This window comes from Castanea sativa, chromosome 8 (genome assembly GCF_040712315.1).
Source record: "Castanea sativa cultivar Marrone di Chiusa Pesio chromosome 8, ASM4071231v1".
NCBI classification, from domain to species: Eukaryota; Viridiplantae; Streptophyta; class Magnoliopsida; order Fagales; family Fagaceae; genus Castanea; species Castanea sativa.
Window position 1 is genome coordinate 49,242,106 of NC_134020.1, and position 14,773 is coordinate 49,256,878.

The following is a 14,773-nucleotide window of genomic DNA, read 5'->3' on the forward strand; positions in this document are numbered from 1 at the left end:
ACCCGGTGAGAGAGGAATTGATGAAGTAAGTGAATAAAATATTTTTTTTATTTTAAGAATTGAGCTACTGTATAATTCTGTAGAATTGCATTGTAGCACTGTTGCAAATTTTTTTTACAATAATTGGTTTTTACAAGGTTGGATGAAGCTTGATTTTTGTGCAAAAATGGTAAAATTTGCCAACATATGGCAGTGCGAATGCTCTTACGCATACCCAACTTAGGGCCAGAAGCCTTTGCTATATGATGAGCACCTTAATTACGTTATATCATCTACATTACGATCTTTTTCTCTACAAACCAAATCCCAATAACTGTGACAATAGCAAAACAAGTACACATATCAATGTACATCACTCGGAATTTTATGACACATATCATGATAAGATGAACAGCCAATGATCCAGTGAATCTATCATTTACCACTTTTAGGTGGTTGTCAAGTAACTGCCTTCATTGGAATGAGACTTTTGCGATCAAATTAAGCTTCCTATGAGTTTTTAGCCACAACCCAATAAAACTATTTTCTAATCTGTGTGAAGAGCTCGGTAGGTTTTCCAGTTCCTCCTGTGCTTCCACTGAAAGCAGAAAAAACACTTACTATTTGGCTGTTGAAAGCCCCAAATCCACCACCAGAAAATCCCCCAGACCCACCAGCTGAAGCTACCCTTGCAAATCCAGCAACCCCTGAAGCCACACCAGCAAACCCACCACCAGTAGCAGCACTTGAAAACCCACCAGGTGAACTAGTGCCAGTGAAGCCACCACCACCACCAAAACCACTGGGAGATCCAAAACCTGTGCCTGGTAGACCAGTACCAATCTGTCTTGATTGTCCAAAAGACCCAAGAATGGATCCCAGTGCTTGCTGTCCTGATCCCAGGGCCGGCCCACCAAAATTTGGGGCTAAGCGGAAATTTTATACGAGACATTTTTATATGAAACATTAATTAAATAAATATATATATAATACTAATTAAATCAAGATTAATTTGATGTAAATATAGAAATTGATGAATAATAATAATTAAACTAAAGTTAATTTTATATAGAGGATGGAATATCATTGAACTATAAATTTAAACAAAAAGAACTAGAAAACATATTATTTTTTTTAAAAAAGAAACTTATTTTAACTTGGATATATAACTATGAATAGTTAAGTACAGTTGTAACATAAATTTTAATTTATATATTCTTTTTAAGAGAAAGAAATAGATAAATATTATTTGGTGCTTGGGTTTGTAGGATATTAGTTTACAAAAATTAAGATCTCAAACTATTAGAAGAGATTAGTTATCATTGATGATCTATCACATTTGTAATAATTTTTTTGAAACATTTTAGGGTTTCAATTGGTTTTAATTTCTATTGGTTTCCTATTTTGGAAGCCTTGTTAGAAATGAAAAAGAAAAATACTAAAAATATTGTAAAATATTCACAATATAATGTGATAATGACTGTAATTGATGAAATTCAATAACTTAATTTATTTGTGTTTGAATTAATTTTTTATGTAATCGGTGACATGTTTGTTAAATTTAAACTTAAACATATAATAAAATTTGTGGTATCTTTAACATCACTTAAAAAAATACTAATTATTTAAAAAATATTATATTTTTATAAAATTTTGGTCCTTTACAAATGAAAAAGTGGCCTTTTTTTTAGTAGGGAATTTTTTTTTTTTTTTGGTTGTGGGGCGGCCTAATTAGCCTAGGCCTTGAGCCGGCACTGCCTGATCCAATGCTAAACCCAGTTTGAGTTGGAGCTTGAGCTGTTGTTCCAGTACTGAAACCACCAGAGAATGCACTCGAATTTGTTGGTTGAGATGGTTGTGAAGACTGGGGAAGCTGGAAGCTAAAAGATGCAGGACGAAACAGCTGTCCGCTAGGAACCGTTATGTCAAAAGCTGAGCTCATCGGACTTGATGCTGCATTACCAAATGGACCACCAAATGGATTTGATTTTGGAGCAGTTGCAGTAGGGGTTGAGCCAATACCAAATGCACCAAGGCTTCCCAAACTAAATTTTGCTGTGTTACTTGTCTCAGGAGCCTCCTCCTCCATCTCATCCTCTTCTGTTTCTGCAACATCCAAACTTCCATTCTTTTCTCCAGTTGTCCTCCCAGAAGTTGGGAGTGGTGTTGGGAATAGAACACGTGCAGTAGATGGCTGTGCTGGTTGAGCATTCAATGTCACATTAGGTGCAGGTTTTGCCATGTTACCGAAACTGGGCTGGCTTCCAGATGTCAGACGGGTTGAAATTTCAATTGTAGGGTCAGTTGTTACTGAAGGTTCAAGCTTGGATTCAATTTCACCTTTGGGAGGCTCAGACTGCAGAGATGATACTTGTTTACTAGCAGCCTTATCTGTTTTCAAACTAGATTTGGCCATAGGAGGTTGAAGCTCTGTTTTAGGAGACTCGGATATTGGAGTAGATAAGGGCACCGATGTTTTAGGAGCCTGCAAGGAAGAGGAACCAGAGGAAGAGGCAATTAAAGAAGGGGAAGCTGATCATATAGTGACTTGTTTTACTTTTCCTGTAATTTTTTTTAAATAGTTCTACCCTATTCTATTGTCTAATACAAATTCAAAGCACCAGCTATATCCAAATTTTATACAAATACAAGTATGCATGTACGCACAAATACAATGAGTAAATAAAATTTTAACCAAAAAAGTCCAAAACAAACACATGAAAGCCAAGAAAACTCGAATTGGTATTTGTTTACGTGCAAGTGAAGAATACCCTACCCCATGTGAACATCTATTTTCTTGACCTTCAAAGAGGGACGAGTAATAAGCAGGATCATAGATAGAGCCTCCCAAAATGTAATCAGAATTTGAGGGTTGTCTAACTACAGCAGGAGTTGCAGGACTCAGAAAACTATTTCTTAAATCATAATCTGCTTCTCTAGAACCTGTAGTGTCTACATATGAAACCCCCAACCTGTAAATCTGAATCCATAACAATGAGGACGACAACCTTACAGTAAACCCAATGATTTGCATTGCCAGAGTGAGTTTTAATGAAAAGATAACGAATATCTCATAACCCTCAGAAGAAATGTTCCTGCATACACATAAAATTGAGAGATCAGTATAGCCATTAACATCACTTAATCAAAATGTAACAAACACTCAGAGTCACACACACATAATGGTACATTTAAACACAGACTACTAGGATTATAAAATTATTTTGCAACTAGGTTTTGTGCCAACATGTGAAGATGTAGACAGTAGAACAACCACGTGCTGCTGCATGAGTGAATGCTTACACAATGAAATCAAATATTAATTTTTTGAGGGGCCACAGGCCCACAGCTATGTCAAAGATTGCTTATGTAATAGACAGAACCTAGAAGACGTGTCCAAACATGCAAAATTTTGTAAATAGAGTATGAATAAACTGACTATCTTTTCAAAGCATTGGCATATATGACGGGTTAATATAGCAGTTTGATGATGATGACGAGGACAATGATGTTTCTCCATAGATATAATAATAAATAATTGAGTAAAACTAAAGAAGATTATCTTAGTTGCTATACCTTGTCTCCCTAGTTAAATTCAAACATTTACATGGTTGAATTTAATTGTTCTTTGAGAAGATAAAATTACTTAGTTATATTGGCCAATACAAACATGTGGATGAATTCAATTAATGAACCTAAGGTACAACAACACCTAAGAAACTTTACCTAAGTCCCTAAATAATTAAGGGTTGATTTAATGGGTGCCCTTGCGTACCCATTAAGGTATTATTTTATAACGAAGTCAAGCCACTTTCTTTCTAAACTCCATATTTTTATTAGCTTTTTGCTATTTTTCAATGTAAGAGCATCCACACCAGCTCATGTAAAAACTTCTAAAATAAACATAACTACCAATTTTACACATTTTGAGCAAAAAAACACCCACATCAGTGGGTTTAAAAATGTTTAAAATTTTGTAAACCCATCCCCGAGCTACAGTAACCGTGTATATTAACATGGTCACTGTAGCTCGTTTAAACCATTATTTTATTATTTCCGTTCGCTCCTTTTTTTCTCTCTCCTTTTCGTGCTCAACCAACCCAGCTAAAACTCAACTCCTCATCCTCTTCTTTTTCCTCAGATGCACACAAACACACCCACACACAAACACATCCACACAGAAAATCAACACAGACACTTGCTCAAAAAAAAAAAAAACATAAATACACAAACATAGATCGGCGCTTGATCGGAGCGTGGATCAGAGCAGCCGGAGCTTGGACCGGATCTGATCGGAGCTAGGGAGAGTAGATCGGAGCTCGGATCAGAGCTAGGGAGAGTAGATTGGAGCTCGGAGCTCGGAGCAAGTGGATCAGAGCGTATCGGAGTGGATCGGAACTCGGATCGGTGCTCGGAGTGACTGGATCGGAGCGTATCGGAGTGGATCGGTGCTTGAAGCGACTGGATCAGAGTGTATCAGAGTGGATCGGTGCTCGGAGCAGATCGGGGCAGATCAGAGAGTTGATCGGGAGGGAGAGTTGATCTGGGTAAAGAGAGAGAGAGAGAGAGAGAGAGAGAGAGAGAGAGAGAGAGAGAGAGAAATTAATCAGAAATGAAGAGAGGCGCGCGTATAGGAATTGGAGAGAAATAATAAAAAAAAGTGAGGAAATTATTATTTAATTAATAGAAGTGGTAGGATAGATGAACTGATGTGGGTGTTTTGTAAAAGTAAATGTGTAAAATCTTAAAAGTAGGTTTTTTGTGTAAAATAGACGGAATCTTTTAAACGAGCTGATGTGGTTGCTCTAAGTATGACCCTTTTGAAGCCCCTTTATAACGATTGCATGTGAGCAACAAAAAGCAAAAAATCAAAGTTGAAGCTCAACAAAGAATAAGCTAACCTATTCTAATTTTATGCCAAGTACCATTAATTATTACTTTTTCCCCTTCTTTTTAAAGAAACCAAATCTGAAATTGCACAGATTGAATGCGTATAATAAATACTATCTTTAGTAAAAATTATTGGTGTTCTACTATTCTTTATGAAATAATTAGTTATGTACCATTATTTTGTAACTTGAGTTACACAAGTTCGAGATTGCCTTATAACTTAAGTTTCATATAAAATAGACATCAAGTTTATTATGTAACTTGATGACTATTTTTTTATGGCTATTGAGTTACATGGCAAACTTGAGTTTCAAAAGCCAATAATTTGGGCTATTCGACCATTTTCACCACCTAAGATTACAAGAGTGAACAATATGTATATAAACAGGAATGAATAATGTAGTGAAAATGGAAGAGAAGAACAGAAGAGATCATATATCGTGAATGAAGAGGATGAACCAAGAAATATCCAGAGGGAGAGCACAGAAGAGAAGAACAGCATAGGTACACAAAAGTTTCTGATTGCGACTTTCTATGGCCACCAATGCGAACAACGCTATCCCCAGATTAATCAGCAAAACCCCGTTGTACAATGCTCCCAGAGATCCAATCAACGTGCACCCTATCTGTTTTTTTTTTTTTTTTTTTTTTTGAACATTATCAAAAATCAAAATATCCAATTCATCAACAAAGAAACCGTAAATAAAAACAAAAAAAGTGTTTGGATACCGAGAAAATGAAACCTGAATGTAGATGAGGATGACGGCGAAGGATTGAAGCCTATCGTAATCGCGTAGGAAAGGCAGTATTTGCTCTCTTAAAGAGCAAGAATAAGAACAACAACAAAGCATCATAAGCAAACAGAGTGTTTAAGAAAAAACCCAATCGAAAAGATTTGGTTTTGGCCGGAGGAGCAAGAACAAGAACAAGAACCAAGCCAAATTAGCAATATATATATGCCTCTGTTTGTTTGTTTGTTTGTTTTTTTTTTTTTTTTTTGGGTTTTATGTTTAACTGAAAGTTGAATAGGCAAAGTTTTGTCAATAGAACTCCATACTTTATAGGTCACTTCACTGACTAACTTTCCTCTTTACCCATTTTCTATGAAGCACGGGTGCGTTTCGGGATTCGGGTGCGGGTGCGGGACTCAACAATTTTTGAAAAAGTAGGGTGCGGGTGCGGCGATTAAAAAATTATTAAAAATATTTTTATTTATATTTTTAATATATTGCTAAGCATACTTTTTTCACATTATATAAATATATACCAAATTTAAGAGCAATAGTAAATAATAACTAGAATACAGAGAATGAGAGAGAGCCTAGCTGAAGAGAAATACTTTTTTTTTTTTGAATTTCGGCCAGTATTGGCCGATTTCGCCGGTATCGGTTTGCGCCCGATACGTACCGATTCGGGCTGAATCGACGCGAATCGGCCCGATTTCGCGCGCGTCGGCCCGAATCGGCTTGAATTGCGCCGAAAAAAGTATTTTTTTAATGCCCGACGCGGCACAGACGCGCAGGCAGCGGCGTCGCCTGCGCGTCCCCGCGTCGAACCGCGTCAGACGCGGGTGCGGCAGCCCAAACGCCGCACCCGTGCTTCCCAGCCCATTTTTCACTTTCACAATTCACTCTCTTTTATATTTGTACTTTATGAAGTTAGAGGCTTTAAGCTAAAATGTAATCAGCTGTATTGTTAGTTTGTTGATTATTGGATTGTTGAACCTCCTACGTACATGTGTCATGTGTGTAAGTGCATTATTCAGGTGATGTCTGGTTCCTTGCATGTCTTTTTGAATAATGAACTCTTGATCAGTCTACACAACTTTTTTTCTTTTTCTTTTTAAAGGATAGATAACTTTTATCATGTTCTTTCAAATTAGTTGCATATACTACTGCTGCCTCATAAATCTGATCTAAATCGATCCTTAAATAGATGCTTCCTTCGCCTATGAATACTATAGATAACTGCTTCAGTATCTACCCACATAATCTGCAATTGCAACTTGGTTTAGTACTCAGAACCCTGGTCTTAGGCTTCATGTATTTCATTATTAAGGATTGTATTCTTCTAAACTTTTAATACATTTTCCCTTCTTTGGATTCATTTCCCCCTTTTTGTTTATTCTTCGCTGTAATAATATTAATAATATCTTGGGGTTCGCAGCGATAACTTGGTGTACCTACTATACCACCATTAACTAAAATATGTCTATGGTTAACTAATTGGTGGGCTATGAATACATATGCAGGCACAGTTTGTTAAAGCAGAGAAGAATGTAAAGGAGTTTAACATTTTAGCCGATCTAATGAAGAAGGAGAGCAAAAAATTGCTTGAAAGGGCATAACTTGCTGAAAATGATATGAAGTAAGGCCATACTGAGCTCAAGTAGAAGTGATTTAAGTACCCTTAAATAAGTACACGGCTATTTTTTTTTTCTATTGCATCTGATGACAGCAAGTAATATGTGTAGGGATGCTGGAAGTCAAATTCAACGCCTTGTGAAATCAGTCTACAAGGTTGACACTTAAGCTGCAGGTCTGCATTCTTGACTTTTTTTTTTGGTTAATGAGGTGGTAGGACCATCATCGGGCATTCTTCTTTAGCTTGGCTGTAATTTGTGCTGTGGTCTGGTCTGTAACCTATTCAAGGTTTGCTTTTGATAAACTTTTACCAATGACATTTAGCTCAAAGGACACTGAATCTTCTCTCATAAGTGATGCAAACAGTAAAAAGTTAAAGGAAAAGCAAGATTAAATATCAAGAGATTCGAGAATTGTGGTCTAGTTTTGATGTGGGGTTTTCTTGGCACCTTTAATAGACTACTTTAGTTTTTATTGAGTCTTAACTATTAAGTTTCTTTATTTTACTTTCTAAAAAAAAAAGTATCTTTATTTTAGAAAGTTTCTTGATCAGATTTAATTTGCTTTACTAGAATAAGAACAAACTGGTAAATTCCAGAATTTATAGACTCGGCTGTCCTTGACTTTACCAAAATTCTATGAATCTTATTTTACGTTATAAGTTCTTTTTCTATTTAATTTAGAAGTTCTTAATTACGCTTCTTTATTATCGGGAGTACTTGTCTTTCAAGGGAAAAGCTATTTAGGAGTCCTAGCCTCTCTAGGTGTAACAATGACAATAAAAAAGTCTTTATGTATTCAACAAAAGGAAGATGCAGTGAGATTGATCTTTATAAAAGTCCAACACCTTATTTAAGTTTTGAGGGAGTGATTGCCTTCTCCCATCTAAACTCATATTTCACTCTATTCACTGTTTTTATCAAATAGTCATCAAACACATTCAAGATCCAATCTTTTTATAACCTAAATCTACCTAAACCCTTAAACATTGGATATTCAAGAATCTTTCAAGATCTCATCAAGAAATATAATTTAGTGTTGAATTCCTAAAGATCCTACGTCGAAATTCGTATCCTAATCCAATATAAGGCTTTTGTCTTGCGCCAATAAGAATGGGTGAAGGGTAAGAGTGCTTGTGTGACTTACCTATTAAAAAAACTTTCTGGTTTCACCATATCATGTTCTTAGTTACTGAAAAGAAGGATTTATATATGGTTGGAAAGTGGAAAATATAGAATAAATTCCCACAAGACAGAAGAGGTTCTGTTTTCTTATTGTGACCTTTAAAGTTTTCACTTTTAGATGTTTACAACTCTTGGAAAGAAAAGATAATAATAAAAACCTAAAAATTATGTTCAAGTACATTGCTGTTTGATAGTGATTTTTATTTATCGTGTGATCTTCTTCAGCTAGGTAGTGAGTGAGATGATGCAAAAGGAAAGCAAAGTGGTTCATCACCAATTTTTAACATGTTCCTCTTTTCCCTCTCCTTCTAGGTGATTTTGTTTGTCCTTTTTTGTTTCTTTAGAGAGAGAGAGAGGGGGTGGGGTTGGGGGGGGGGGGGGTTTGGTCTTGATGTTGGGAATATGTGGTGTATAATGTTCACTTGTTTTATATTTAATGCACTAACTGAAGTAGCTGATGTAGGATGGCTTATTATTTGGAGTTCAGTTTTTGCTGTGCTCAATATAGGTTGGCTAATAGTGGCTTTAGATTTTGGGATTTGTCCACTACAAGGTTAAAGATTAAAAAGTTCTCGAATTGGAATAATTTCAAAAGTCAAATTGGAGGGTGCAGGAATTTTCAAGAAGCTGCAAATTAGGATGCTTCATGTAGGAATACTGGCTAGAGAGGAAAATGGTGGGAAAAGGTTAAGAAAGAAATATAAGGGGTTTGTGTTGTTAATGGTGTAACAAAACAGCTATGGCTTTGGGTTCAAAAAAAGTATGGAAGCAAGTCTTGGTGGCTGTGGTGAGAACTGTGAACAGTATTCCAAGATCAACACTAAAAGTAATGATGCCAAAAAGCATAAGTCGCACGGTCCTCATGTACTCAAGATAAGACCTGCGCAACATAGAAAAAGAAGAAAACCCTATAGAGAGTACCGGTGTGGTACCGGCCAAATACCCTCCAAAAGTTAAGTTAGAGAAATTTTCACAACTCTAGAGTGTCAGAGCTGGGGTAAATTATGCGTACCTTGGTTTGTGAGGGTTTGGGGATTTTTATAGTAGCGTAAAGCTAACATTTGTTTCTTGGCGGAGAGCGTCTTTCCTTGAAGGGAAGATCCTGATTAATACGCGTATCTTGCGGGATCCTTTCCTTGTAGGGATCCTCTTAATTAGGGTTAACTATGGGGCACAAGATGTTTCCTTATATACCCATTCGTAGAGGCCAAGCAAGGCCACGCTGGACTCGTTATGCTCTTCATCCCGTTGGCTTCATTACTCCCGTTGGCCCTCTCTTCCCGTGGGCCTTTGGATCTGTTTGAGGTTCCTCGTCGTCTTGTAAGAATGTCGTCAGGTATTGAGGTGGGGTCGTCATCCTACGATATCGTCGCTTTCGTATCTCCATCTACGTGCGTGGAGCTAACGGGCTTATTGAAGTTGTCAACTTCCTCGTATGCAAACGAGTTTGCTTCCCTTTGAGAATACCCTTACCAGAATGCTTTGGAGCTTTTTGGTTTTCAAGTGATGGAACGTTGAGTTAGATTTTGCTAATAGGATTTTGTGGATGACTGATGCTAGGGATACTAAAAATTCTACTACATAACTCTTACAAACTAATTTGTCTCCAATCACGCAAAATATAAGATAAAATAAAATAAAATGAAACTCTAACATTCATTTATTATGTTAAAGTCTACCAATCACATTCATTGCCACGTTAGTTTGTAAACATTTTGTAGTAAAATGTGTAGTAACTTTTGCATTTTCTTTTACAGATTGATTGGTGTTGTTAATGGCACTGTTTTGGTCTAGTTGTGTCTCATAACTAAAGAAAATAAGAGAGAAAGAAAGAAAGCAATAAGTGAACTCATGATAGGAACCATGGGCCATAACTATAGCTGATAGTAAAACTTCTTAAAATTAAAGACGATGCTTGGAACTTAAGAAAGTGAAAGGTTCCAAAGTAGTAGCTGCCTATTTCCAAGAAACATAGAATATTCAAATTAGGCCTCACCCTCAAGTTAAACCTAATTGAAAACTTCTCGTCTTTAATCTTTTTATTTCTTAAGCTCCTTGTATCCTGCACGGTGTACTTATTTTGTTATTACATTTTGTTTTAGATTTGATAGATGGGCTACGAGAAATCCTTGGTTGAGAGGTTTTGAAACTTCGAGCAGAGGCAAGTTAAACATTTTCCTCATGTATGCTATCATTTTTCTCCTAATGCTTTTGCACATTTAAATTACATCAAGATTAGTTGTCATAATGAACCCCACTTCAAAACCAGGTTGCTTCTATGATAGCATATCTAAAGTGGCAGAGGATTGCACTAAACAAACGAATAATGAAGACTTCTGATTTGGGGGTTCCCTTGTGATGAATAAGATATGTTGATGAACCCCCCCCCCCCCCCCTTTTCCTTTTTTTCCCCTTCTTCATTCAACCCCTGTAATGCAAAAGGAAAGGAGATGTGCAATAGGAGAGGATGTTGGGACTTTCATGTTCTGACCTTCATAATTCTGCAAATAAAAACTATTTTGGTTTCAGTTGGCTTAGTTTGTTATACTTTTTGGTTAATTTATATTGTTAAGCACAAACACCAGCCGATAATTCTGCTTGATAATTTGGTACTACCCCTCTCCCTCTCCCAGTATAATCATTCATATGATGCTGATTCCAGTTAGAGTATGCAGTTGGGAGGCATCAACTGAATACTTCTTTGAGATTAGAATGGCTGCCGACTTGTGATCCGTGTCAAGGAACAGTGCAAGTCGCGAAACTTTGAAATTCTGAAAGGGAAGATGATGTTAAGACTCATGAGAAATGGAGTCAAATACATTAATTTGTCTAAGGGGGTGATTGGTTTGCATGTGCTTAATACGACAGAATCCTTCCTACCTCTTTTATATATATATATATATAAAAGTAAGAAAAATGTATATTCAAAAACTGCTATAAGCAGAGAAGCACAAAGCAAATCAAAAAGTACAAAACAAGAGAAAAGAGCAAAAACATAAAAGAACTAATTACAAAGAAAAATAGAGCTAAGGAACAAAGGGATAGAATCACAAGATGTGAGTCCCCAAGCCTCAGACCAATTAAAAAGGGAACCAGAAAAGAGAGCAAGCAGCTGGTCATAGGATCTATTTAAGTCCTCAAATGTCAGCCAATTGCATTCCCTCAAAATACACCACATCAAATACAACAGAACTAAATTCCAAATGTTAGATGAGTGCTTCCCCAACCAATTCCACCAACCAAATAGAAAATCTGCCACTGAGTGTGGGGTAACCCACGAAATCCCAAAAGTTCTAAAGATAAAGCTCTACAACTGATTAGCATTTCCACAGTATAACAACAAATGATCCACTGTCTCCCCACAACAACACATAATGCACCAGTTAACGAAATCAAAACCCCTAACCCACAAGTTATCGCCTGTGAGAATCCTATCCCATGCGGTTGTCCAAACAAAAAAAGAGACATGCTGAGGTGCCTTAACCTTCCAAATACCTTTCCATGGTAAAACAGCGGAAGAAGAACCACGTAACCTATGATAAAACGAACGGATATTAAAATCTCCATTCTTTGTAAACTTCTATCTCATACGATCACCATTAATCGCTGAAGGTAAATTGGATGCCAAGAATTGAAAGAAATTATCCACCACATCCACCTCCCAATCATTAGGATCCCGAATAAAACGAACATCTCAAGTTCTCCTATCCCTCAATCATTGGCATAATAAAGATGGGTCTATAGAAGCCGCTCTGTTAGTGGAAATATTGTACAAGATCGGAAAAGCCAAATGGAGAGGAAGATCCCTACACCACCGATATGTCCGAAATTTCACTGTATTCCTCACCCCAACCTTAAACTGAGTGTTTTTGCTAAAAACTTCCCAACCCATCCAAATACTTTTCCACAAACCACACCCATACCCATTCCTAGATTGGAGGTCCACACCCCCCCCCCCCCCCCCATTCTTCCCCATATTTGAAAACTACAACCCTCCTTCAAAACCGAGTCTCCTTGACCCCAAAACACCAAAGCCACTTTCCTAGTTAGGTTTTATTGAAATTCGTCTGTTTCCTAATTCCTAAACCGCCATTGGCAATAGACATGCATACCTTATCCCATCCCAACAAATGAGTCTTAGAACCACCCCACAAAAAAATCCTTTGCAGCTTCTCAATTTTGTTAGCCACATGTACATTGTCAATTGCTTAATGCTTGGGATAGTTTAGGAAATATTTTTGGACTGAATTTTGTAGAGAAGCTGCTTTAAAGGGGAAAATGGGCTTTTGCCCTTATTTTGTAATAAATCTAGCACAATGTCCTTGTTTTGAGACTATTAAGCACCGTGTCCCTATTTTGAAACTCAATTTTAAAAAAAATCGAGTAACAGGTAGAACTCGACATTAGCAATGTCGAATTTTATCCATATTTTGCCACTTAATTTTTTAAAAAAATTTAAGTGAAACTCGACTTTGTTGAAGTCGTGTTTCACCTAAAACTTTACATATAACTTGATTTTGAAGATATTGAGTTTTGGACAAAACTTAGATACAGTACCTTAGGTTCCCTATTTAAAATTTTGACACCTGTCCAATTTAATAGACCACAATAACTACGTTAAAACTAAGGTTTTTTTTTTCTTCTTCTTCTTCCTTCTTTTTCCTGTACCTGCAAACGCTTCCCTTCCAAATCTCTTTCTCTTCCAAACCACTAAACTTTCAAATATTACAATCTCAAACACCGATGTGATCCAATTCTAAAGAATACAATATTTACAAGAAAAAAAAAATTCCAACTTGGATCAAATTGGAACCTGCAAATCACAAATAAGAAACAAAATCCAAAACTTCTTTTGAAATTTAAATCTATCTCCAAAATCCAGAGCTTATCAGATCAATGCCTACACAAAAACTTTTTTTTCCTTAAAAAAACCATTAACCCAATAATGAGAAACAGATATTCAGTGAAAAAAAAGACTTACCCCTATGCCAATGAGCCTTAAATTCCAAAACCCGAATCAAAATCCTAAACTTTAAGTCTTTATATGAACTGGGTTTTTCCTATTGGGATCGAATTCAAGAGTTTCTGTTCCGAAAAATTCTTAGAGAAAATCCTTGGTATATCTGTTTCCTTTCTTCTTTTCTAATCTATGATTCTTTCTTTTCTGATCTATGATGCTTTCTTCTTTTCTGATCTATGATTCTTTCTTTCTCTCTCTGTTGGTGTATGTATGTGTAACTGCTTCCTTTCTCCTTTTCTGATCTATGGTTCTTTCTTTTCTGATCTTTTCTGATCTATGATTCTTTTCTGACTTCTTTTCTGATCTATGATTCTTTCTCTTTTCTGATCTGTTCTGTCTTCTATTCTGATCTATGATTCTTTCTCTTTCCCTCTCTCTCTCTCTCTTGGTGGAGATTTGAAGCCGTTTTCTCTCTTTTTTGATATTTTCTGTCTTCTTTTCCAGATCTATGATTCTCTCTCTCTCTCTCTCTCTCTCTCTCTCTCTCTCTCTCTCTCTCTCTCTCTCTCTCTCTCTCTCTCTCTCTCTCGGTGGATCACCATCACAACACAGGAAAAAAAGGAAGAAGGAAAAAAGAAAAAAATTTTAAGCCATGGGTTAACACCGTTATTTTGGTCTGTTAAATTGGACAGATGTCAAAATTTTAAGTAGGGAACCTAAGGAACTGTACCTAAAGGTACTGTACCTAAGTTTTGCCCTTGAGTTTTATATAAAATTCGATGATTTTGTTAAAATCGAATTTCAAAAACAAAGACACGGTACTTAATAGTTTCAAAACAGAGACATTGTGCTAGATTTTTTACAAAATCAGGGCATAAGCCCATTTTCCCATGCCTTAAAAAGGCTTTTGTCTTGGGTTTGAAGTTTAGCACCTGCATTGCTCCCCCACGAAACCCACCCCATATTAACAAACACTCTCGAAACTCCCGACTCGGTGCAAACGTAGGTTCATGCTTCATTCCTTTGGGGCACATATGAGCTGCATTTAGCGAACTCAAATTAGGGCCAGCGGGCCCACAAGCCTTTGCCATTTGATGAGCACCTTAATTACGTTATATATCAGCTAGATAACTGTTACAAACTTACAATGGCGAAACAATTTTATATATATATATATATATATATATATATATAATAGACAACTTTGATGAATGAATGACTGATCTGTTCCCATTCAGACGGGCTCACGTTTCAACTATGCATGTTTTGGTCGCTCATCATTAAGATATTGATCCTACCAAACAACATGGCTCATCACCAGACTTTGCATGGTCTCCTTTGTTACAGGTACTGTCAGTCTGTCATGCAAGGGAAAAAGGGGAACAACCACCAGTCAC

General features: G+C 36.5%; 1 protein-coding gene across 1 annotated transcript; it reads right to left on the minus strand.

Moving 5' to 3' along the window:
* Nucleotides 1-519: 519 nt before the first annotated feature.
* On the minus strand, nt 520-3,022 carry LOC142606483 (nuclear pore complex protein NUP214-like). The gene is made up of 3 exons (XM_075777823.1): nt 2,756-3,022; nt 1,738-2,464; nt 520-905 (listed from the first exon to the last, which is right to left on the minus strand). The coding sequence occupies exons 1-3, from the start codon at nt 3,011-3,013 to the stop codon at nt 520-522; spliced, it is 1,371 nt and encodes a 456-aa protein (XP_075633938.1). The 5' UTR covers nt 3,014-3,022.
* Nucleotides 3,023-14,773: the final 11,751 nt, after the last annotated feature.